General features: G+C 33.3%; 4 protein-coding genes across 5 annotated transcripts; all 4 read right to left on the reverse strand.

The window, feature by feature from the left end:
• On the reverse strand, positions 1 to 1,936 carry LOC124636637. The gene is made up of 4 exons (XM_047172802.1): positions 1,931 to 1,936; positions 1,268 to 1,436; positions 614 to 734; positions 1 to 181 (listed from the first exon to the last, which is right to left on the reverse strand). The coding sequence occupies exons 1-4, from the start codon at positions 1,934 to 1,936 to the stop codon at positions 1 to 3; spliced, it is 477 nt and encodes a 158-aa protein (XP_047028758.1).
• A 1,005-nt stretch (positions 1,937 to 2,941) lies between these two features.
• Positions 2,942 to 5,664, reverse strand: LOC124636321. Its single transcript, XM_047172369.1, has 3 exons — positions 5,437 to 5,664; positions 3,978 to 4,098; positions 2,942 to 3,631 (listed from the first exon to the last, which is right to left on the reverse strand). The coding sequence occupies exons 1-3, from the start codon at positions 5,528 to 5,530 to the stop codon at positions 3,514 to 3,516; spliced, it is 333 nt and encodes a 110-aa protein (XP_047028325.1). The 5' UTR covers positions 5,531 to 5,664; the 3' UTR covers positions 2,942 to 3,513.
• A 6,227-nt stretch (positions 5,665 to 11,891) lies between these two features.
• On the reverse strand, positions 11,892 to 14,150 carry LOC124636574. Of its 2 annotated transcripts, none has more exons than XM_047172713.1 (3): positions 13,382 to 14,150; positions 12,667 to 12,806; positions 11,892 to 12,040 (listed from the first exon to the last, which is right to left on the reverse strand). In XM_047172713.1, the coding sequence occupies exons 1-3, from the start codon at positions 13,515 to 13,517 to the stop codon at positions 11,942 to 11,944; spliced, it is 375 nt and encodes a 124-aa protein (XP_047028669.1). In that variant the 5' UTR covers positions 13,518 to 14,150; the 3' UTR covers positions 11,892 to 11,941. The 2 variants fall into 2 exon arrangements, with proteins under 2 accessions (XP_047028669.1, XP_047028668.1); XM_047172712.1 differs by having other exon boundaries at positions 12,667 to 12,809; positions 13,382 to 14,137.
• Positions 14,151 to 18,750: 4,600 nt separating this feature from the next.
• On the reverse strand, positions 18,751 to 24,738 carry LOC124636533 (4-coumarate--CoA ligase 3-like). The gene is made up of 8 exons (XM_047172661.1): positions 24,463 to 24,738; positions 23,001 to 23,211; positions 22,359 to 22,715; positions 21,406 to 21,591; positions 20,954 to 21,075; positions 20,516 to 20,677; positions 19,531 to 19,698; positions 18,751 to 19,096 (listed from the first exon to the last, which is right to left on the reverse strand). The coding sequence occupies exons 1-8, from the start codon at positions 24,643 to 24,645 to the stop codon at positions 18,803 to 18,805; spliced, it is 1,683 nt and encodes a 560-aa protein (XP_047028617.1). The 5' UTR covers positions 24,646 to 24,738; the 3' UTR covers positions 18,751 to 18,802.
• Between the last annotated feature and the right edge of the window lie 1,701 nt (positions 24,739 to 26,439).

Raw genomic sequence — 26,439 nt, forward strand, 5'->3', positions numbered from 1 at the left:
TTACAGTTTCCATACGATCTCTTTTGTTTTACGATAAGTGTCTGTTTTATTCTTATTTAACCAAGGTACATCTCTGTCTATGCAGACGACTTGTGGACAGCATTTGGGGTAAGGTTCATCCATTTTTGCTTCAATGATGATACAATCCCTAGTATCGTTCTCATAAGAAGACCAACCGCACCTGAAAAAATTGATAAAAGTTCGAATGAAAAGATTCCTCTCCATTCAATTTTAATATATGTATATATTGATGCTCGTGTACTATAATATGTCCTGCGCAGCTGGCTGATCTCCTTATATGAGGATAGCTGCCGTGGCCGAAATCGGCCGTGGACGCCATTATTATAGTAGTAGGATTGATAGTGATAATACACCTAGTAATATGAGTAGGTAATAGGTAGTGTTAGTAGTTGACTGCCTCGTTGGTCTAGTTGTCGTGTAGTGCGACTGCTGTGCATGTGAACTTCAAGACTCCAGGGCTGCTTTGTGAACGTTTCTAAAACCCACAAAGCTATTTCGGTCCGACCCGGGAATCGAACCCGAGCGAGCAGCTAGACCAACGAGGCAGCACCTTCTAAACTAAGAAAAACCGAAGATGTGATACAAAACTTACGATAAATATTCAATCTCATGGACAGTGCAATGAACTACGTAACAATATCCAAGAACGGGAACAGTTTCGTTGAAGTTGATCACATCATGCATTTCTTTTATATAACATCCCGTTTTGTTACCTGAAAACAGATGCACACGGGTTAAAAAAAAGAAAGATTAGGTATAAACTTATTACTGAGATAAAATGCTATCAAAATCAGACATATGTAGTGTAGTCAATATGTTGAACTGATTCAGTTGTAATTCTAAGTCACAGTAAGTACAAAGTAAGTAGTAATGTACAGTAAGAAGTAGTAATGTACAGTAAGAAGTAGTAATGTACAGTAAGAAGTAGTTATGTAAGTTTATATGTATAAAGTTATAGTCTTGGGTAATGAACCATTAAAACCACCCTAACCTAAAAACAGAAGATTGAATTTCAATGTTTACTTTTCTCTACAGCGTTTGAGTTTAACTTGTCATAGCATGGCATGCCATTGATAACAACCTACGTAGAAATAGCCAAAACTATGTTTGTAACTATGTGTTGCCTGCATAATACAAATGGGATGCGGGTAAAATCGGCGGCTCACTTTTACAGGTGTTTGTTTTTAATCTATGCAGAAAGTGTAGTAAAATAGTTAGTCTAATTATAAAAATATATGGTACTAACCGAATCTACGTGGTATTGGTGGTAACTCTGCGCTCCATTGCAAAGCAATTGCACCAGCTGTCAAAATAAAAACTAAAAAGGCCCAAACGGCTGAAATCGTCATTCCGTGACCACTGATTTGAAATTCCGAATAAAAAATATATGAAAAAAATATTAATAAAATTATAATCTACTCTTGAAATTGAGTATTCTAAGAAACAGGCCGGCTACACGGTCCCGACTTTTCTCATTCTCGACTCGACTTTCTTCGTTTGCAATTCTTACTCTTAACACTATCTCGATAAAAATAGAATAAATTGACGCATTTAACAGGCGTAGATAGTATTTCCCAAAGTTTGCTTTTGTTCCGGAATTTGTTTCTTTAATTTGCACCTCTTTTAGATCATGTGCCTATAAATGGTGAGCACACATTCTCTCACACGTTAAGTTCATATTTTATTTGCGTTTTAATAATCGTACCCAAACTTCAATTGAATTGAATGTTATCCTTAATTGTAAAATTCATTTGAATTTTCATGCTATATTATCTCAGCGCCTTGAATCTACGAAGTTAATTTATTTAATTTCAATTATGTTTCAGTGGAGAATGAGAAATATTGTTTTAAATTATGACATGCTTTTTTAAATTTGTACATTCAATTTAATCAGTGAAATATATTCGGCCTTCATGGTCGTTATATTATTGTAGGGTCGGCAGAGGTTAACTTGAATATTTATACACTGAGAGCGAATCCTTGTCAAATTAAAGTGTAATTTGTTCATCACTTTAGCATAGGCTCTTAAAGCCACATTCAATATTCATACAATATTTTCATGACAGGGTAACATGTTTTAATGAATATTATAAATCTCTCATATAACGTGAGAAAAGTATTGTAGAACAAAATAGGTTCATCTTTTAAGTGGAGGAAGATGATGCGGAAAGAATAGGTTCATCTTTTGTAACAAGCAGTTTGATTTTAATATTAACTTAACTTCCTAATGATACCATTTGACGACCTCTGTGGCGCAAAGGTCACCAAGCCGGACTGCCGAACCTGAGGTCCCGGGTTCGATTCCCGGTTCGGTCGATATTTGTGTGATGAGCATGCTTGTTGGCCGTGGTCTGGGTGTTACTATATGTATTTATAAATATGTATATATGTAGCTATATGTAGTTTATCAGTTTTGTTAGCACCCATAACACAAGTTAATAAATAACTTACCATGGGGCTAACCGACCGTGTGTGAAAAGGTGTCGCGACAATTGTGTAAAGCAAAAAAACCCCAACACTCGGAAGCAGGTATTAGTTAGGATTCTCTTAAACTGGTTATTTATAAGCAGTCCTTCTTATTTCCTGATTTACCGCACTTTCTTTTATTTAATTATCTGAGAAATTAATCCAGTCAATAAATCTTTTTAAACAGTGAAAGTTGTTGTACTGGATTGCAGTCGATTGACCATATTTTAAAGGATGCAAGAAACATAAAGTAGCATAAATAATCACCTTCCGAGCCGTTTGCCAACTATGTAGAGGTTGGTTTCCAATCTAACCTGATGCAGCTGAGTGCCTGTGTTACAAGGAGCGACAGCCTATCTGACCTCCTCACCTGCCCTCCAGTTACCCAGACAACCCAATACCCCTTGGTAAGACTGGATGACATAATATAATATGTAATAAATAAAACACAAAATAATTAAAATAATTTCTAATTCAATAAAAATAAATTAAATTCAACAATTTGGTGGCAAGATAGCTTCTAGAGTTTGGATACAAACTCTTTGAAAAAGGAACTCTATCTATTCGTCATAAAGACTCTAGACATCGCGCAATGTTACAATAGTGGCGTTATTGAAACATTCTAATTTCAACAATACAAACTTCATTTTTTTTTTCTTCACAATCAAAACTCCACACTCTCACATTTTTTAAATATTTATACAAAAATATTTTATTTATTTACTACATATAAATTAATTTTATATGGCACATTGAAATACATTTCTCATTGCATTTTTCAACCCCAAAGTCAACTCTATCCTAGTAGCCAATTTCACCATCTGCAGAAAAACTGATTCAACGAATAATATTTGCAAAAAAAAAAAAAAAATAAGTAAACGATGTCCCCAAAGTTTATCTAACTTACTTTCGACAGTTGATGGTTTTGGTAGCTGATTTCTTAAAAGACTGGTGAAAAAGGCCCTCAATAACGCCCAGATTCTAACACAATACATTAAACTTAACCCTAGAACTTATAACACTAAACTATACAAGGTTGTTGTCGAGATCACACTTGATGTCGGGACAGCAATCGGGGTAGGGTTTACTCAGATCCTCGTCGGTAATGTAGCATTTGGGATCATCAGTTGCGACGACACCACATCTGGAACAAAAGAAGGTTTTATTAGTAATCTGTGCTAGTATGAAGAGTTAATGTAAGTGGATTGTGAGTTTGTGACCCTATAGGGATTAATCTGTGTATCTACTGTGTATTCTAATAATCAAAGTTTACGCTTTTAGTGAAAGACCAACGAAAGGGTAAGTATATCAATAATCTTAAATTATAAGGTCATGTTCATCAGCCTTTTTATCATCTCACTGCTGGACACAGGCTTCTTCTTACACAGAGAAGGATGCTCAATGAGTTTTCCTTCACCTTTTATCAGGTAGTAGTCTCAAAGATTTTCTTAGGAATTAGTAGAAAATAATAATAATTCAAAATAACTTACGAGGCATAGTCAATGTATTCACCGCCGCATGATATTCTGTAACAGTGGCCGATGGGTGTCACAGTTTCGCCGAAAGGAATCACATCGTTTATCTCCTTGATGTAGCAGCCTTCTTTGTGAGCTGGAAATTAAAAGAAAAAAAAAACATTAGATAAAGAAAAAAGAACTAGAAATAACACTAAAATAATAGGAGTTTAATTAGACATGGTTTGAGATCACTTATTAATCGATTAAGCCGTTATATATCTGAGCACAAATATACGCGAGACACAGTTGATTTTTATATTGTTTTATAACTAGGAACATACAGGCAGTTAAACTAACATCATCTTCACAAACTATGCAGGATACCAGCCTCTTCTCATATTAAGAAGGAATGAAGGTCAGTCACCTCACTTGCTCAAGGCGTAGGTATTGACAATTTCGGAATTTTTTGGTTTCAATTTAATACAAATAAGTTGTTTTTGCAAAAATATTCCTATCAAAACAATACTATGATCAGAAGCTTGTTTTGCTTAGTAAACCTGAAACCTGTTATAAGAAGTACGTTGCCAAAAAAAGTTGCGTATATTATTATTTTGGTTATCACGCTACTGGAACTTAGACTTTAACCTTTCAACTATAAAAACGTGTTTCCTATACAGTATTTACTTAAATGTATCACATTCATGTTTTGCATGATATGAGTAAACTTGATTTCAGAATATTAAAAAAAATGATGAACATATTGCCGTACATATTTATCAAGTCACCATTAATTAGAGTTTAACTTGAAAACATCATTTAAATAAAAGTAGCCATGCGTATTCATTAATTAATGATCATCTAGTTTATTTAGTATGTTGTTATTGAAAATTAAAAGGATTCGTAATAATAAAACAACCATAAGATTATCTTTTGCGTCATCAACACAATTCTGGTTTCAGTTTTTAATTCGAAACGACCATGATTACATTGACACGAAAAAAATAATTATGTATCTTATTATATCTCTTTCGAGTATCGTCTCTTAAACTTGTATCAATGTACTCAAGAACACGGATTAAACATAAATATACAATTATGTATAGATAACACTATGTCAATACTTCATGTAGGTATATTGATATGAAAACCAACAAATTATACGATCTTCAATTGTTATTCCAATTAAAGTATAAAACAAGGTTTGCTACCGTAGCAACAAAAAATATAGATTTGACATTATCAATGTTTAAAAAAAACAATTGATAACCTAACAGTACCCTTAGTAATTGCCCGGGTCACTGGGTTGAGGAGGTCAGATAAGCAGTCGCTCTTCTTGTAAAGCTGTAAACCAGTGCTTTACTAGCACTGAGTGCTTGTAAAGCACTGGTACTCAGCTGCATTCGGCTCGGGAAGTGATGAAGTTAACAGTACACAGCAAAAGCTCAAAATAAAAATATCGAGAGAAAAAAAAAACAAAACAAAATCAGCTTACCTAAACTGCTAGGCTTTGGTGGGTTCAAGCCCATGAATGTGGCAGCACTGGCAGTACCAACGATCAACGCAAAAACTACGATTTTCGACACCATTTTGAAAACCAAACAAAAATTCTAAATACTTTTTAAACTATTTTTGTATACTGTTTTGTCCACTTTTGGTATGTATGAGTATCGCACGTCTATATAAGTGTTGTTCCAAGCTATGCGAGAGTTCGAATGACCGCTCGCCGGCCGTGATCTTGTTTTTGTTCCCAAACAACCGCATACACACTTGCGATTTGCGTTTTATTTTCGTAAATTAATTACCTACTTATGTTTTGTTTTTCTTTTATGTTCTGTAACTGTAATTTATATGTTTTGGGCTGGAATTTCGAGCAGGATATTAGTTTTAGGATAATAAATAATGGATGATTAATAGGCACAGTATTTTTTTATATGAGTTCAAAGAGTATTTTTTAATTATTACCACAAGATGCCCAATTTAAGAGGAAATATTCCTACAGGTTAGACATACCTACTCGTATATTTTATAGGTATTGCCATATTTCTGAAAATTGTGCGTTGCAACAGTTGCAAGTAGTTCATCATGACTTTTAAAACAGTGCAACTTGCTAAAAATGGTGACAAGTTTCTATAATTGAACCATCAAGTAAAACCTTTTACAAAATGCACACACACTTGCAAAGATAACATTAAAAAAAACCAATGACCATGCACAAATCAAAGTTCAAAGACATTACCAACAGTGAGCTCCAAAAGATTTCTATTTGCAGATAAAATTCACAAAACCACACTACAGTCGTAAGTTGTGCAGCCAGCCTTATGAAGGTCGCAGGCAGCTTCGGAATGCGTACTTGGGATTTACATGTGATTCATCACATTATATGTAAACAAACTTTTTTATTTCCGAAAATGTTCTCATAGATCCGTGAAGTACCTATTTTTACAAAGGCTGTCGCCAAACTTTTTGCGTCTTCTAAACGTAGCGTTTGTTGTTATTTTTTATGGACCACTTAAGGCCACATTCTTGCGACTGAGGCAAAGGTCGTTCGATGTATTATGACTTAATAATCTGCATCTGCTTAAGAATTTACGAAAGTTGTAAAATATAAACTTTGGAATGTCAAAGGGGAACTCCAAAATATTTTTGGTGGAAAGTTGTTCCTCTTATCGGTGCCCTATGTATGTTTATATTGTAAAATGCTCAACCTAATAGTAGATCTTTAACTAATTGAAGCCTTGAAGAAAATATAGTAGAAACTAAATACGTGAATGAAACCACGTTTTCTCGTACTCTGAGATCACACCATCGTGTTCGTGATGACATCAATTTGTCATGATTGCTAGAAAAGTCATAAATGATCGGTGCATCTTGCATTTACCGCATTCGTCCTTGTAACTATTAATATTATAAATGCGAAGGTTTGTAAGGATGTATGTCGGTTTTTGTGTCCGTTTATAACTCTTTAACTCTACAGCTTTTGATGGAAAACATGGTAGTAAACATAGCTTATGTATTAGACTAATATATAAGCTATTTTCAATCTGTATGGGGATGTGATTCTCTCAGAAAGCGGATGAAACCGCGAGCCGAAGCAGTGCTCTCTCTCTGCCTATATCCTATGTCATCGTCATCACATAAGTATAGGTACGTCATTTAAGTGCCAAGCTACTTAGTATGAATACTTTGATCGCATAATCATAAGATAATAAACCACACTTCAATGCTATGGAAATAATTTATTACGGGGATTAACCACGCCATTAAATAAATGGCTTTTTCTCTGCTCTTTCATGCATAAATACTCGAATAGGATCTGAGTATCTTGAGGTACTTCACAAAATATTGTCATATATAAAGATGATTTTTTTTTGTTTTTTTGATAAAATAATGTTTTAATTTACCTAATCTTTATTTTACTACCTCGTTCAGCTTCAGGTACCTATAGAAACCCCGGATCCCGGATTTGTTTACTAAACATTTTAATGAGAAAATTTTATTACCGTAAAGGGTGATCGGACCCAATTTAATACATTACATATATCAGGCCGTTATTGTATAAATGTCCTTCTATGTTGGTTCATGGCCGGTTTAAACGAGAATTTTAAGGAGGTACAGGTTTTCCTTTACCGAAACTTAATGCGGACTAGATTTCTTGAGGTAAGTTCCAAAGAATTTATAAAATGAAAAAGTAGGTAATAAGTCTAAAACATAATACGTATATTTTTCTTCAATCTCTCCTAGTCAAAAACCTATTTGGAGTTGACATACCATATCTTGTTTTACCATACCTTCAACCCTTCTTATTCTCTAGCTAGAGTAGTTGGATTGTATATCAGATGCGTAGCCTTTTCCTTACTTTATTAGGATGTAACCGCAGATGTGTACCGAGAACTAAGCTCTTCAATGCTTTCGGTATTCAAGCCATCATTAAAGTTCCTTACAATGAGAAAATCACATGTTTTGGGCAATAATGTCGAAAAACCACATTGACAAAACTCGGAGAATCACGCATAATAATTAGTCATAAATCGATCTGTTTTTGGTATTGTTTTTAACGATTATTTCAAAGTAACTAGTAACTTATCGTGTTATATCTCAGTTCAAGAGAAATAATAATATAGAGACATATTTAAAAATAAATTACATACTGTTTTGAAATGATAGATAATATCCCGGACCTTCAAAATAATATGTTTGACTCAAAGATATCAAAAAAGTCACCTTCTTTGGACCTTTTTGATTCTTCTTCTTATCTAATTACCTATAATATGACCAGTATTTAAAACATTATATGAAGGTAAGTACGTAACTATTAAATTATGTTGTACATATTTGTGTTACTCCTTCGTTAAGGGGACTAAATTACTCGTGTTTTGTGTTATCATAAATAAGTCAAGGTCAATTTGTAAGCAGGTCACATAAATATGTCATTACTGATAATATTAACAAGAATAATAAACAGAAATTAGGAAATGAAATCAATATTCTATCTTCATTTAGACTACACGTGCATACATTAAAGCAATAAAATACTGCTAGTATAATAAGTAATGCATATTATTTACTCATTAGACCCATAAACACCACTAAAAGATTTTAAAAGGACCTATACAAACTATATAAACCTTTATTACACACTAGCCGTTTTCCCGCGGTTTCCCGCGACCCGTGGGAACTACTGCCCGTACCGGGATAAAATATAGACTATTCTACTCGGGAAGAATGTAGCTTTCTGACAGTGTGGGAATTTTCAAATTGGTTCAGTAGTTTCTGAACTTTTAGGGCACAAACAAACAATCAATTTTCCTCTTTATTTATTACTAGCCGTTTTCCCGCGGTTTCACCCGCGTCCCGTGGTAACTACTGCCCGTACCGGGATAAAATATAGCCTATGTTACTCGTGGATAATGTAGCTTTCGAATGGTGAAAGAATTTTTAAAAACGGTCCAGTCGTTTTTGAGCCTATTCATTACAACCAAACAAACAAACAAACAAAGTTTTCTTCTTTATAATATTAGTATAGATATAGATATTCAAGTGACAACTTTCACTAAAACCTATTTCCAATCTTACAATGCGACTTCGTAAAACCCAAGATTCGGTGATATCGCGCTTAATTCTCTTTAAAATACAAGCTGTTGATTTGCATCCGTGCCATATTCAAGGAGGTAATTATGCTAATGATTCTCGACCCAAATCAATAAAAAAATTGGTACGTAATTTTTTTTCTTTAATTTTTTTTCGGAATTCCGTAAATGTCATCTAGCCTTATTTAAACTTGGCGCGTGTGTTAATGGCCTTTAAAACCGCGCTGCGCCCTCACACAAACGCAAACACAAAGCATACGCAACGATCACTTATAAATTTCATTCATAAAATTGGATTACTTCTGAAATACCACGACATTACAATGACAAAAAAAGCAGTGCATATTAGTTATTTCCCATCTACTGTAATTCCAATCGATTATATACGTATTGTATGTCCTCCTCCTGAACTATGGCACAAATGCAAATCAACAGCTTGTATAACTACATGTCATTGATTAAGTACAGATTAATATGTTTATAAATCGCAGTTTAAAAAACTTATCTGTCGTGTAGAGGTCAAGAGGTCATAAGAACTTTGGTTATTTTAAATATTTTGGAATATACGTATTATTAATCTCACTTTCTGTTTAAGAAAAATATGCATTCGATAGTCTGATAACCTTTCAAAATGGATAATATCAAAGTGAGTTAAGTAAGTATATCTGGATTTTTTGTATGCAGTTTCCTTAAAAGAAATTCCGAATTCATACAAAACTAAGAGACTTAGCCATAAATGGATCAGGAATCAATCCTAAATCCCTATTAGATTCATGATTACTGAAACATAACCAAACCAATACAGCACGACAAGAAAAAAAAACATTATGAAAACAATATTTTCCCCGCCATAAACCAAAAAATGCACGATCGTTTTACAGTATCCACTCTCGTATTTTATTAAAGCCAGCAATAAAGTATATTGTATCGCTACACTATGAAACACAAAAATTCTTGTATAAATTATTCTTAATAAATCAAAGTAGGTATACACCAAATTGACTGACGAAGCCAGTTTTTTTGCTTCAACTAATGATCGTGTCATAAATAATATTGATGTGTTCAAACTCTTTGCTATACCACGATGTCTCCTTCTGATTTATGGCTTAATGTCCAGACATTCTTTGGAAACTAGTTTTAAAAGACCTTGCGTTATTTGACACGGACATGCAACTCAATAGTTTACTAAATTGGCGGAAAATACTTTACTATTAATATTCGTGTCTAGAAAGATTTATTTGCCATTTTATCACTCTTGGCTAAGTAACAACCCCCCCATTTCTTCTTTTTCGTCGTCACACGCTTGACAGTCAATCCATCGCCGCCATTCTTCTTGTAGGTCCTTATAGCTCTTCGTTTACACTCGTGCAGTGGATCAATGACTGCAGCTTGACTTAGTCGGTCTATTGCATCGCTCTAGTGTCTTTTCTGTACATACAAGAAGATACTTCACAGAAATGCCTTCTCAATGTGTTATGTTTCAGAAGAAGTTAAGATAAACTTAAGATGTCCGAAAAAAGAAGCTGACTGAAATTATAGCATTATATTTAAGCTTTTTCCCTAAATAACTAATATCAAAATCACATCGCGAAATAGGTGTTTTATCTCATAAAAAAGTAGGATTGAAAAACCCAAGAGTGAGCGTGTGTGAATGACAAATGACATGTCTAGAGACAAATTCCAATGACTTTTTGTTGCCATGCCGAAGTTTTTACGACGACATTTTGTTATATTTTAACTTTCTTGGGAGTTTTCAGTGTTTTTGTTTCTTAATGTGTTTTATTTTTGACAAGCTCAAAAGCAAGCATAAGCGACTTTGCGGGGCATGGGCCTCATACACTGAAAAAAGTTTTGAGTAACAAATAACAAACAATTGAGTAACCTGTTACATAAAAATAGTGACTACATAACTATAGTTCTTATTAGACAAATTCAGTTTTGTTATTAGAGATCTGTTATTAGTAGCTCGACAAAAATGATAACTTCTTAACAAATTTATTATTCACGTTGTACCAAAGTGTTCTAGAATAAATAACTTAATATGTGTATTATAAAACAAAAGTGTTATGTAAAAATAGCCACGTTTTATTGTTAGCGCGTACAAATCCGTTTGGTTAAAACTTGATCATGGGTTTGGTATAGTTCAGTTATTAGTAACATCACTATAATATTATTGTAACCAAACTATTTTGTTATTTGTAACTGAACTTTTCGGTTAAAAGTAACATAACTTTTTAGTTAGAGTGACTGCTCCGATCAGCCCGCGAAATTCAAATTTTCTTACGTTTTTTTGCAATTTGCAGGCCAGTGCTAGGTTGTATGTTGATTAAAATATTGTTCACGATTGTAAGACGTATGTAGTTACAGAACTAATAATCATCAAAAGCATCAATACAATCCTCCAAGTTCTAAAAGGTCTAGCAATGACTTTGACCTTGAAAAAATCTTTTTTGCTAGACCTTTTAGAACTTGGAGGATTGTACTGATGCTTTTGATGATTATTAGTTCTGTAACTACATACGTCTTACAATCGTGAACAATATTTTAATCAACATACAACCTAGCACTGGCCAGCAAATTGCAAAAAACGTAAGAAAATTTGAATTTCGCGGGCTACCCTGTAGCATCAGCCTGAAGTGTTTTTTTTTTCTTGTAGATTTTCATTTACCTACCTATAAGAAGTTTTAGCAAGATATATCCTGCCCCAAATCTTACCTACTATGGTATTCATTTCGGTTACAAACTTGAGATAGAATAAGAAAAACAAATTTGTTTTTTACAATTATATTTATTTATTAAGTATCAAATCAATTAATTTTAGTAGGAACTTATAATTAATTCAGACAAAGAACTAGCACACTATACTAGCCAAACCTAGCTACATACACTATAATAGTATTTAAAATTCGATCATTTCCATTTTTCATCAGGTAATGTCTGTACAACTGGCAAATCTTCCACTGTATACAGCATTACTTGGTTGTTTGAGTCCGGAGTAGTATTAGAACACTGAAATATAAAATAATATCCTGATCAAACTCTAACATGGTTTTATATGACGACCACTGTCCGAGACAGTGACAGGGACTGATGGCTGAACATGCCTTCCAAAGCACAGGATAACCTATTGGACAGACAACAACCCTGGATTTGGTTCGGCCTGCATTATCCTAATCAAACTGGGAACAACTTCACAAAATGACTTTCATGCTCTAAGTATTTTCAATGGGATTCAATTCCACAACCTCTGGATCAGGTGCCAAAGCCCCAAACCACTAGACCACAGAGACAGTAATGAAATTAAAAAGTAATCATTACTAACATACATACATGAATTATAACATATATAAATGTTTTTATTAAATATTTTAATGTTAACTAGCAAATGTCACGCGATTTCACCCGTGTAGTTCCCGTTCCCGTACTATGGAGATAAACTATAGCCTATGTTACTCACGGTAAATGTAGCTTTCTAATTATAAAAGGATTTTTGAAATTGGTGCAGTAGTTTTTGAGTTTATTCATTACAAACATACACACACACACACACACAGAAATACAAATCTTTTCGCTTTATAATATTAGTGTAGATTTAAATGACTAATTAAGTATTAATTGTTGTTATTATTACTTACAGTGTTCTCAAAAGCATTTGACATTATATTGGTCAAAAGTTTGATTTTTGTCGTCAGCTTAGCCCGGTGTCCAATAATTGGCACTAAGTCTTTCAAGTCAGCCTCTGACAACATTTGGAGAGTCTCCACATCAATGGATTCTTCTGAAATAATATGGATAAGTTTAGTCTTTTTATCTCCGCACTAAGTCAGTTAGTCAGCTTGTTTACTAGTACCACGGGACTTTTCTTAATAAAAATAAGAGTTGGTTGGGAGAGGACAGGCCCTAGGTTATGTAGGTGCGGGGGTCAGTGGATCATCTTTGGGTGTGGTAGGTAGGCAGTTAATAATATCATACGCTAGGAAAGCAAAAGACCTGCATAAATAGTCAAACAATAGCTCATAACAGTCCATTGCTGAACATATATACGTTCTCCAATACTGCAGAGTACTGTCATAATCTCCATGTTTGGAAGAAAACGCTGCTACCCTGCCGTTTCCTGGCCTACGAAGGTACCTATTAGGCGGTAAACCTTGACATCAGTCGCCTTGTGCGACACCCTGATGTGTAGTAGTATGGTGCTTGCTTTTCTACTTTTCGGCAAAGTAGCACTACGCATCAGAAGAATGCAAAAGTGCATCTAACGGGAAATGCCCTGTTTAAAATAGTGATTTAACGAATGAAACACTACCTATTGTCCTAATTATGTAAGAAATAGAAGTGAAAAACACTCACCCAAAAATTTTGGAATGTAAGCTTCCAATCCCCAAGACCGCAGATAGTCCGAGATCGTTTTCTCTGCCGCCTCGTCTACCGGCGGCGGCTCCATTCTTGAAATCTTCTTGACGTTGCTTGATGATATATGATTCATGCATAAAATCGAAAACGCCGGCTTTCCCGCTCGCCATAGACGATGCACATTGCACAACAGACACACATCCACTACCTAGACCTACACTCGCCTCGCAAGTACCTACTCGCAACGCAACACGAGAAGAACAGGTTTCTACAGGTTACTTCCGTGACCGTGTCTGATGCAACCAAAACGTTTTGTTATGCGCAGCATAACTTTATTCACCACCTATTATATTGCTGTATTATTGAGAACCAAAAATATTCTAAAACCAACATAATCAATATTAGTTGATCACAGCCAAATTTTTTGTTTAATTTTAGTAACTTTGCAAAACAAATCTCAACAATACTATTTAGCTGGTAACAAACTAATATAGCAGACTTGAAAAACAGCAACTATTCGTTAAAAAAATAGTTTTAGTTGGGTCAACTGTAAAGTCACAAGTGTGTAGAGTATAGCAAAACATATTATGTTGCAAAGTGCCGAAACCGAATTTTGTATTGGATAACATAAAATTTTGTAGCTTATAACCAACTCAAATAACAAAAATATTTTTGTAAAATGCAACAGAAGCAGTTGATCAATACGTAAATGAAATTCGTTTGTCTTTTATCAAGGTTTGGTTATTTGTGAATTAACTCAACTAGTTTTGTAAAATACTTTTTTCAGTGTAGAAAAGGGATGAGCGTTAAAGACGTCTAACTATTAAATAACTTGGAAAAGCTACGTTTCTACTTCCTGACCTGATCAAATAACCGTGGTTCGATTGTGAATGAAAATCGACAAAGTTACTATTTTTTCTTATGCTAATCCTTCCAGTAATTTTGTAAGGATTTCATTGACATTAACGTAGCATGTATGACATTTATCTATTATAACTTTCTTGACACTTTGTATATTTTCTCTAAAATGTTAATTTCATATTTGTGCTGCTACAATGTCGCAAATGGAATTGAGTCGACTGAAACTTTGTTGCATTACAAGAACTTGTGACAAAGAGCCACGTTTGTGCTCGCAACTAGTTGAGCAAACGCGAAATAATATGTAAGCCACATCATGTTGTTAAGTCATTTAACTGCGTTTACTTACTCATCTTATACGGCATTCACTTACTGCACACTTTGCTTAAAGGATTGTCTTCAATTTGTGCTATATTTAAATTGTCTTGGAGTTGAAAGTTTAAGTAAACAGGATATGGGACAGAGGTACAAAATGCAGGCTAAAACAATACTACTGAAGGGTTTAACCTGGAAGGCCGCTTTTTATATGGATAAGCACGGAAAGTAATTCCTGTGCAACGCACGGTAATCGCAGGGAATAGATAATTAGTGGTAGAATTCATGCTAAATATTATCAGCCTTACTTATAAACGTGAATTAAATATAAGTAATACTTAAGGGCTGTTTAAGAAAATTCTTACTTATAAACGTTGCTTAAGCATGTCTTAACTAAATGCAAAATGGAAGAAAATGACATATTGCGCCGACAACAAGTAAAATTTGGGAACAGGGCAGGAGAAAGAAGAATCACTACTTAAGACTTTTTAAGTAGTGATTAGTTAAAATGTTGCTTAGAAGGTGATTAGAGATTTTATAAGTAAGGGGTATACAAGGTGTTGATTTGCATTTGTGCCATATACGTCAGGAGGAGGACATACAATACGTAAATAATCGATTGGAATTACAGTAGACGGGAAATAGCTAATATGCACTACTTTTTTTGTCATTGTAATGTCGCAGTATTTCAGAAGTAATCCAATTTTATGAATGAAATTTATGAATACCTAATCGTTGCGTATGCTTTGTGTTTGCGTTTGTGTGAGGGTGCAGCACGGTTTTAAGGCCAGTAACACACGCGCCAAGTTTAAATACGGCTAGATGACATTGACGGAATTCCGAAAAAAAAAAAATTACGTACCAATTTTTTTGTTGATTTGGGTCGAGAATCATTAGTATAATTACGTCCTTGACTATGGCACGGATGCAAATCAACAGCTTGTATATCCATAACATTTTAACAGTAAAAGAATCTAGTTAAGATGCAAACAATCCAACTTTACAATATTCAATTTTTTATAAAACTTTTAACACCGTAATAAATCACACATTTTCGAGACAAACATATACGCTTAAAAAAGAATTACAAATTAATGTTTAACTTAAATACCACCAATTAATAAAACACTATCTAGAACTGCAATCAATGTAATTTTATTCATAGCCAAAACGTTGTCGCGACGTTACATAATTTAATTCAAATAATAATTTATTGTTTTCTATTTTTATAGACAAAAATGTCTGACATTAATTATAAGTTTCACAACTCAATAACGTATAGAGCTTTTAATACCTCCCGCTATTTTATTATCTAATAATTGTCAATCAAAATGTTAATTAGTATTATTTTAAATATTCTCATAGACTACGAGACATTATAATACTTTATGATTGGTTTTCGAAGCCAAATTAATGATAATTTTGGAGACGCCGTTTTGTAAATTTGAAATTTATTAGAACATGTTTTGCTGATAAAATGAATGTAAAAAAATATGTTACATTCATTTTATGTTTATTTTTGCCAAATAATTTAAATGTAATACCATCTTAAAGTTTACTGTAAACGAAATATTGCAACATAATTATGCAATTATTTTATTTCAAGGTAATATTTTATTGGTAAGACCTTGTCAACGTCTTGTTTCAATCAAAAGCTGTGAATCACTCGCTGATAATATAATTGGACACGTGTGTAAAAATATATTTACCTTTTCTGTAATTCTTTTTATAATTCAAAAATTTACTCTGTGCCAGATAGCTTTGCATTTCTGAAATCAGCTATTTGACGCCTTGAGGTACGTTTTGAATGCTAGCTGCCTACTGCAACTGCCGACCTCACATGCCGTGACTGCAAAAATCGGCCACTGCTGCACTTCTGATTTGTATGTATTTACATGAAACCGTTTTGGATCGAAGCGGCAGCAGCATGTGCACTCACTCTCTCTTTCGACCAATTTCATGCAGTTGCGGCATGTGCGGTCGGCAGTTGCAGTCGGCAGCTATAATTCAAAACGTACCTTTATGCATGCACAATGCGCAGTAGTGTTTTGTTCATATTTGTTTACAACTGTGAAGTCAATGATTGCCAACTTCTCGAAAATAATGCTAAATGCATAACTGCTCAAGTAATCTAATGGCTAGCTTCAAAATTCTAAGTTAATGTTCTTTTTACCAACTGCGAAACATAGATGATGTGTTCATCTAGGCACAACTAGTTTTAGGTACACGAATGTTTTTTACAGCTGCGCCAAAATAAATTATTTCTCACGATTTGAGATTTTCCTTGTAAAATATAACAAAAAGTAATTGATGAGTCCCAATTCTTTGAACTCATCTACCTACCCACGTTGGTGTTGGTCTTTATTATGCGCATTAAGATTGAATACTTTTTTATCGAAATCCTTTGCGGATATAAAGATGTATAAATGTATTTTAGACGATTTTATCCAATCTGTGCTTAGGACCTAAAAAATCCAGTGTTGCTACAAAATCAACGTCATTTTTATAAAGCAGGAAAAACTCACTTCCTTGGTTTAGTACAACATATTTAAACAATCCTAAGAGCTGAGCCAGCAAACCGCGAGGCATTATATGTATAAGCGTGAGAAATGGCGTACCTAGTTAATTTTGCACTATCATTTTTTCACAGACAATGCTATACAGCTTTACATCCTCTTAAGATAGTCATCTTATAGTTTATATTCTGCTCCGCCTCCTTACAAGACATTACCTTTATAAACATAGTACCCATGTATCTATCTATGTCGCTAAAAAAACTAACAAAGATGATACTTCAAAAGCTAGCATAGACACCACAAACATTCTTAAATATTAGCATTTATTGCTCTATAAAACAAAATAATATCTGCAAACATTCCTATCTTGATCGAAAGAATGTGTAAATCTCACAAATAAAACGATTTAATCCCACGTCAGTAGGTATCATTCATCAAGGAGAAATCGAGTCGATATTTTATCGATAAAAAAACAAAACAATATTAGTCTAGGATGGCGCCAGCCAGCACTATCAAGTAAAAGTATTCGATACAAAAAGTTTGTATTAAAATTTATTTTATAATAATCGTATGGTAATTTCCTTTGAGCCGGAATCTGTTGTGTTGTTTTGATGGCTATTCAACTACCTACTGAATATATTATTGCTAATAAATTGTCTGTTGTATAATTTGAGACATAATCTGATACGGAATAGTGGCGCCTGCATAGCAATAGATTTATGTTAATTGTAAATTCGTGAAATGCTTGTCTTTGACATTGAATTCCTTTGTTGGAATTTGGATGATATAAAAATAGAGAGATATGTCGTGTTTTAGTTTAAAAAGTTTAAATACTGCTTGTATCGTGATTTTCAATATAAATACTTAAATTATACTCAAATACTTTAGGACTTTCTAAGACTAGAAAACTATGAGAACTTTTAAAATGCAATAGTATGATTGCTGGCTAAAAGTAATGGAACTTGCTGAGCCGACTCTAAATAGTTTTCAACACTTTCAAAAGCGACTAATGTGATTTGAGATACTTTATATCCTTAAATGAAACCCATTATAATTAAGGTGCATACTATGTACAGAAAAATAGTGATAATCGTGATTATCAAAAACGTGTAGCTTAAAGCTGTCTATTGAAAACGTGATAAGTCTACAAAATTGATCGTTTAAAAATGAACTATAAATAATTATGATAATGATTGTTATTGTAAAATATATTGAATTTGTATTCTCAATACTTTGTCATTTATGCTCGAATACTAATTATAATTGGTCGCCTTAATACATTTTTAATACATTTACTTTAATACATTTTTGGTGTTTACGTGTGAACGAAACTAGTTTAACGGAATATTTCGTTTTTATTTTGTTTATGTATCGAGTTCAGTTCGAACCTTTTAATCCTATACCAATAACATTAAATTATGACTTTAAAAATATTGCAGATAATGTATAATGTTGGCGCCGTCTGATGTTTAATAATTCATAACTAACCTATTGATGTAAACAATTTTTTTTTTTCAAGTTTCATCCAAGGAGTATTTTGGCTCCATGGGGCTATTGGCTATTGGGTATTTGTGTCTTTTTACACTTCGCTGAACATTGCCTGTGTTTCACTCAGGTACGGTAATAAATTCGCTCGGGACGCAGGTGAAACAGCTAGTTAGGAATAAAACTATGAAGTAAAGTAATTTATGATTTAATTCATTAAAATTAATGTATTATTAAATATTATTTATTTACAAAATTCATCTTTCAACGCTTTTCTCAGTATTTTTCCGGACGGATTTTTGGGGATTTCATTAACAAATGTAATTTCGCTTATTCTCTTGTATGGGGCTACTCTTTTGGTGACAAATTCTATAATTTCTTTGTCAGTCACTTTATTCCCGGGTTTTAATACTACGAAACCGCGTGGTCTCTCTCCTGCACTTGAGTCCGGGACGCCAATGACAGCTGCATCCAATATGGCGGAATGTTCTTTCAAAACGTTCTCCAATTCTGCTGGTGGAACTTGATAACCTTTGACCTGAAAAATAAAGCAAAATAATTAATAATTTGCAAAAAATATCACTTCTAATTTAGTTATTATAACGATACTTATTTTTTAAAGTGTTTATAAAATACACGTGGACTTTGTATTAATAAAGTTTGCACTCATATTTGAATAAATAATCGTATTATTAAAATCATCATAAATAAAATAGCATTCAGTGGTGGTTGTACTATTAAATTATAAATGCTAATAAGCCACCTCTTAACAACAAATATCTTCTACTGTGTTAAGCTCCTACAAAATTAATAACAGCAAACATTGTCCGAAAAACAATATTGCTCTGTTTTTCTTCAAGGCTCTTATTGCATTACTGAAATTGATAGTAGCGCCATCTATGCAATGCCAACAAAAGAACTAACTCAACAACACAATTGCGATTGCCTCGGCTCGTGAAGTAAGATGGTTACCTTAATGAGTTCCTTGAGTCTATCAGCTATGGTCAAGAGTCCGTTTTCTTCAATCTTGCCCAAGTCTCCTGTCCTCAGCCATTCTCCTACAAACACTTCACTATTTGCCTGAGGATTCTTCAAGTACCCTTTCATAACATTAGGGCCTTTTACTAGAAGTTCACCAACCTGGAAAAGAAAATTGACTTTTGATCATTTTCTTTTCGGGGTATAAATATATAAAATAGAGATGGAGCTAGTCACGATATTTTTTTTGCATGTAGTATTTTTGATATAAAACTTTGTAGGGCCAAAATTATTTATCTAGGCAGTCCTAAAAATGAATCATGTCTGTTTTGCATGAAGAGCAATCTAATTATGTCAGGGGCAACTGTAACCACAGTTTATGACAAAATGAATGAGTCTTTATTAATATCCGATTCTAAGATATTAATAACTAATAAAATAGTTTATGTATGTATACTACCCATAAAATAAATACTACCATTCAGAACACTTCAAATCGCATCTATTTATTTTATGGTTTTTCTGATCATTATTGTATCGTGTCTTTCCATATAAATCTCTAGCTCAACACATGCTAGCCATATCAAGAATTTGGCAGCTGAAGAAAATGCAAGATAGTGAATAATTCAAAGTACAAATACGTGGACAACATTTTGTAAAGGTGACTTTGGTGCTCAGCACACTGAAACGTAAGGTGCCCCCTCGCCAGTAGATAACCTTAAAGACTTATTATTTTCTTGTAGGAAAGAGGACAAATAAACATTACAGTAAAATATGCTACCTGTAATCATAATCTGATTGACATTGAATGCTGCATTCGAATCGTATGATTACAGGTTTCACAAAAATATTATCTGGCGTAATAAATTACAGACAACAAGCAGATTTGAAATATTTTTTGCTCGTCATTCAGGCACTATGGTACCGTAATATTTCAAATGGGATCTCTAGCATTATATGTAATGGACTTTATACTAACCTCGCCCGGTCCCAGATTCTTCATGTTTCCATCGACGATCCTCAGTTGCACATTTGGTAGAGCGAATCCAACATCTTCATATGTTTTTGTCCCCCTTGCCGACAGGGTAACCAATGGCGATGCTTCTGTCATACCATAACCTTGGCCGAAATGAATCTTTCGCTGAAATTTTTAATTTGATTGGTTCTTTTAAATATCAGGACCATTTCATAAAAATCGGAAAACCTTTTTCACACTTAGTCGTCTAGCTCTGAGGTTGGCTATTTGATTTGCTTGTGTTGTAGGTAAAAACTACGTAAATATATCCTACTTTAAACATATACATGCTGTCCGTCGAAGAATGAATGAATCAATAGGGATATGGATAGGGACATTATATAACGACTTATAGAGAGGCTTGGGCTTAAACTTCATGAAATAGAAAAACATTCTTATTACCTCAGCTTTTTCAAAAAGCCTTTGGATATCAGCATACGGTAAAGGAGCAGCGCCTGAGGTAACACTTCTGACATGTTCCAGATGTTGCGCAGTCACTTCGGGATACGATCCAAGGAACAATACTGTGAACAGAATATTTTTGGTTTCAATGTAGGTTCGATTTTTTCCCTGATTTTGGCCCTCTGCCTTACTGGAAACTTTGACAGTTGACAGTTTGTAAAACTGTTTTCTTTAGTTTTACTGGTTTTTTCTTGATTATAAGAGTATATTTAGAAAGCACCCCACCGCGTGGATTGCTGCCCTAATTTCTCTCTCGCCATCTTTTTTCATTCATTCATTAGTTATTGTCCTGATACCTACATCCCAAAATAATGGTAAACATCTCATATTGGTCATATGCTTTATTATAATTCTTTCTATTTACGATTCCAATAATATCAATGACAGTTTACCCATAGGCGGTGCCAAATACATCAGATGCAGCTTATGTTTCAACAGCGTGTTCAGGAACATATCTGGCTGGAACTTCGGCAACGTCACCAGTTTCACCCCTACTGACAGCTTGTGCAGCATACAGATTGACAACCCGTATGAGTGGAACATTGGTAGCACTACCAAAGTGCTGTCCTGATGTGATTCTAGAAACCAAAACATCGTTCATTGTAAAAATTTTCAAAGTCAGTACCAGTTTGCCCAGATAACTAAGTTGAGAAGGTCAGGTAGCCAGTTGCCCCATGTAAAACGTTAGTACTCAGCTTCATCGGATTAGACGACTCCAATATGGTTGGAAAAACTTTGACAGATATAGATATCAGTAACAGTTTAGGTAGTCGACAGCGATGGGGCTTTTTTGGAAGCGTTTTAGTTATAGTGGTGTTTTTGTTTTGTTTTAATAGAATGGTTTTTTTTATATGAAGGTATTGTAAATATGTAAATATCTATGTTAATAAGCACTTTAATATATTATTCGTTAAGGTTGAGATCTAAGTAATTGAGATGCGTTTTTGTTATAATGTCAGAGTGTTTTATTTTTAACAAGCTTATTTAACTAAATATGTTAAATAGTAGGTACCCTTTCTCAATTAACTGAACTTGTTAAACTGGTTTTATTTGCTTAATCCTTTACCTATCGGTTTTTGGTAATTCTAACAAGGTAATTCGTATGCACCTTCAAAATAACCTAATTGTTATCTTTGTTAATTAAAACACTTAACTTGTGTTTCTTTTATTATTGCAAGTCAGCTTTATCTTTATTTTGTTTTATTGCAAATCATATTATTATATCACGAGTTTTAACAAAGCTGTTTCCCATGTATTGCTCTTATCTACTCTGTCTGTCAATCTATAGACCTGTTTATCTATTTTGGTCTGTCTACCTCTACAGTTTAATTAGTAACTAACTTACCAGTAGTATCCTCGAACTGTCTCAATTCAGTATTCTGTTGTACACAATTAGCTACAACATTTCTATTAGTTAATTGCACTCCTTTAGGGAGTCCTGTAGTACCACTAGAATACGGCAAAAATGCTACGTCCTCTGCATTCCTTCTAACTTCTTTCAGTACACTTAAGTCTACATTATTATCTTCAACTAATTCTTTATATGATATTGTTCCCTCTGGTAAACTCTGATTCATATTTAGAGCTATTATGGGAAAATCTTTCTTTGCTAGTGTGAGTGCTTCTTTCACTGTTGGCACTAGATCTACATTTGTGATGATCATGGATGTATCTGATAGGAGAATCTGCCTTTGTATTTCATCTGAAATCAAATTTAAGAAATTGTTAGGTTCCTTTGCACACGGTCTTACGTTCCAATCGATGTATTATTAAAATGTAGATAATTAAGATGACCTGTCAAAAATCTGGACAATCATGAAGCTTTATCAATTGATATGGAAACGTTGTAGTGGTTTGTTTTTGAACTTTGTCCATTGTTTTTCAATTACTTTTATGAGTTTCGATACCTATTACCAGAACGTTTGTTCTGGCATTCCATGCTCTTCCCATGCTACAATTTCAGAATTTTAAATGAATTTGAACTTACATGCCGTATAAACAGGGTTCATAGTTGTAACAACACCGCCAGCAGCTAGAACTCCAAACGTAACTATGGGATACTCCGGTGCATTGGGTAATAAAACAGCAACAGTATCACCATCTTTAACTTTGAACTTTCTTCTTAAGTTTGCCGCAAATATTCTTGATTTCTTGTATATTTGTTCGAAGGTGTACTCTCGACCAGTGTGTCCACATATCTGTCGAATATAATGTTTTCTTATTTAAAGTCATTTTTCAGGACTTTGACTTAGACTTTGTATTTAAAACCATTACAACAAACAAAGATAGTAAAAATATAAGTGTGGCATCATTGTTCTAAATTATAAGTGTGGCATCATTGTTCTAAAATATAAGTGTGGCATCATTGTTCTAAATTATATTATTTATCCCTTTGTATAAGCCGAAAATCGATCTCAGTGGCGTGCACTTGGAGAGGCCTATGTCCAGCAGTGGACTACGATAGGCTGATGATGCTGATGGATGATGATCCCTTTGTATGCATCAGGATGTTTAGTGTATCAGAAAGTACTTTAACTAACGGAGATTTTAAGGTTTAATCTATAAGCTAAAGGCAAAGTAAACATTACATCTTCTTCCAGCAGTTGGTTTTTTCCCGAAAAAATACTTCGTGTACTAGGATAAAAAGTAGACTTCCTAGATAAATAGGCTATTTTGTCATATCATCCCAGTGGTACCTGAGATTACCTACTACGTTCAAGCAAACAACCAAATTTCACCTTTATAAGTATGCATTATGAAGGGAGACAGATTTATAGGGCACTATTTTACAGTCGTAATCGACCTTTAACGTCTGCATACTATTATGATAATTTCACAAATTTTACTTCAATGTGCACTGTATTTGTTACATTTTGAAACACTATCTTGTTAAGAAATATTTATTTTAAGATTGTTATCGTTCAAATAAACTCACTCCAAGAGTGAGTTGAGTGAACTTTGATCGGAGAAACAATCGACTGCTAATCAGACGTAGGTACGAATTTATCAACGTCTACCGGCAAGTTTCCTACTATATGTAAATTTATAACGAAGAATTTACTACAAATATTAACTTTTTTTGTATATTTATTTATATTTTCAGAGCCAATGTAATATTAAACTTTTACTCTAAAACAATTACAAAAACCATAGGTTGTCCACACCTTGACTCAATTCAGTCAAGTGTCGATTTTTTTAAATCTTTTTTTGAAATTATAATTGTAATTAAGTGTTAGTGAACTACATACAGTTATTTTTCAGATAGATACAGGACACAGTTTTTTAATACCACTTTTGAAAGTTTTTTTACATTTATTCTACCGTCCGATCGCTAATCTACCTAATTGACGGACAAACGATGTTTACAAATAGTAAACACTTTAGTAACTTTAACTCTTCATTAAGTCAGTTTTTAATTAGCCTTTTTATTGCAAAATACGGGTACTTACCGTAGCAGTCTTACCGGCCCATTTCTCCAAATCCTTAAACAGGAATTGGTCCATAGTCAAATTCGGCACATCTACATCTTTAAAACACGAAGACACAACTTTATCCTGACTCCAAACACTGCTTTCCCTAACACCAACAATTCTCTTAAAACGCGGTTTTAAACGGCATATAATTGTAGACATTTTGCGATAAAAATAGATTTGTATTTGTATAAATAAAATACTGTTGACGAGCGCGGACGAATTCAATGCTACTACTACTGGCAATGAATCGAGTATAGTGATTATGATTACTCGGTTGTTGACAAGACAACATACAGGTGAGTTGCAGAAGCATAACTGCGTAAATGTAGGGTGTACAAAAAAAAAATTGATTTTTTTTACAAAAAAAAAAATTGATTTTTTTTTTGTAGTAATGCCAACTATTACTATAAGTGCGGCTGTTTGCCTGTTTATTTCAGGTCATCTAAAAATAGTTAGTTTTTAATTTTAACTGACTACTTTTTTAGGAATAATTTTAGTTAGGCTCGTATGACTTTTAAATGGAAAGTAACGCGTTAATAATGTATTGAATGTATTAAATGCTTGCTGTAATAAAAGCACAAAACGACCTTGCTGTGTTCTTATCTTTAACTTTTTTCAATGTAAAATACGTTAAAATAATTTATCTTTCTGATATTACTATTGTATTGTGTTGTAAAAGTTGTCATTTTCTTTATTTACTGCTCTTCTGTATTATTTATATTGTATCTACACGCCAGATGGCTATTCAATGCTTGTTGACATCACGTAGTCCATCCATCTAGTCTGTCAGTGGACATTCATATTCTATAAGCAGGATGTACTACTTGAACATAAAATACAAACTGGGTTGATTGTTATCTCTCTAAAGAAATATGATAAACATAATTTCATACATTAACTGTAGATAAAATATCTCTTAAGGTCTCGTTATTAATTATTAACCAGATAATTAATCTTATATCATAATAACCAATTAGAAATCATATTTAGGTGCCAAGGTTGATAAACGAATATTTTTAAAATACTTAAATTTTGATACTCCCACATTTCTTTCATGGTTCCATAGCGTGAAAAATTAGAAATTAACCCAAAATATATTCATATTTATTTTGATTTAAAAGGTTTTTGTCTTTCAATCTCATAATTTTTATTTTCTACTTAATAGCTTCCCTGTCTCATAATTTGTGATAAACACCCGTTGTTTAAGTATTGTGTCCGCTTCGTGGACGGTGAAGTGGCTAAATTATTTTATTTGGACTACTGCACATAATGTCTTCCTGTAAAAAGACCCATACCATATTACAACATACGAGTATAATACGAACAAAAACAGCCGTTTTTGTGAAACTTATAATTTCGAATACTATCCACGTCATGTTTTATAAACAGGTATTTTTTAATTCTAGTTATTTTAACCTTGGATCGTGGGAAACAGTTGTCATTGCCAACTGTAACAAAAAGTTCATCAAAATTACCTAATATCAAATCAAGATAATAGCCTAATATTAGTTTACACATTTTGATTGAAACCATGTCAAACAGACAAGACATGACCGTTCTGGTCATAATTATATTTATTGATCAAGCAAGTTATTTTTTGGACGCGTTTTAGTTTTTAATGTTAGCTCTTTCAGTTGTATTGTAAATATCTATGTAAATAAATTAACTCAACAAGCAAATTAATATTCAATTAAACACACTGTGCAAACGTTCTGTATACAGTGATATTCAAAAACCTTAAAAAAAACAATAAACCGGTACTTCTGTTCCTAATCTGCACATTGTATTAATTTTTTGTATTTATTTAATTGTATTTATTTAGATAAACTCCTTAAAGGTAATACGACTGATAATTATTTTTATCAAATGTTATACAAACTGTATAATCACGCTGCCTTGAGATAATATGTGTCATAAAATAGAAAATATTTAAGTACCTAGGTATGTAGTCTC

Source organism: Helicoverpa zea, chromosome 14 (genome assembly GCF_022581195.2).
Source record: "Helicoverpa zea isolate HzStark_Cry1AcR chromosome 14, ilHelZeax1.1, whole genome shotgun sequence".
Taxonomy (NCBI): Eukaryota; Metazoa; Arthropoda; class Insecta; order Lepidoptera; family Noctuidae; genus Helicoverpa; species Helicoverpa zea.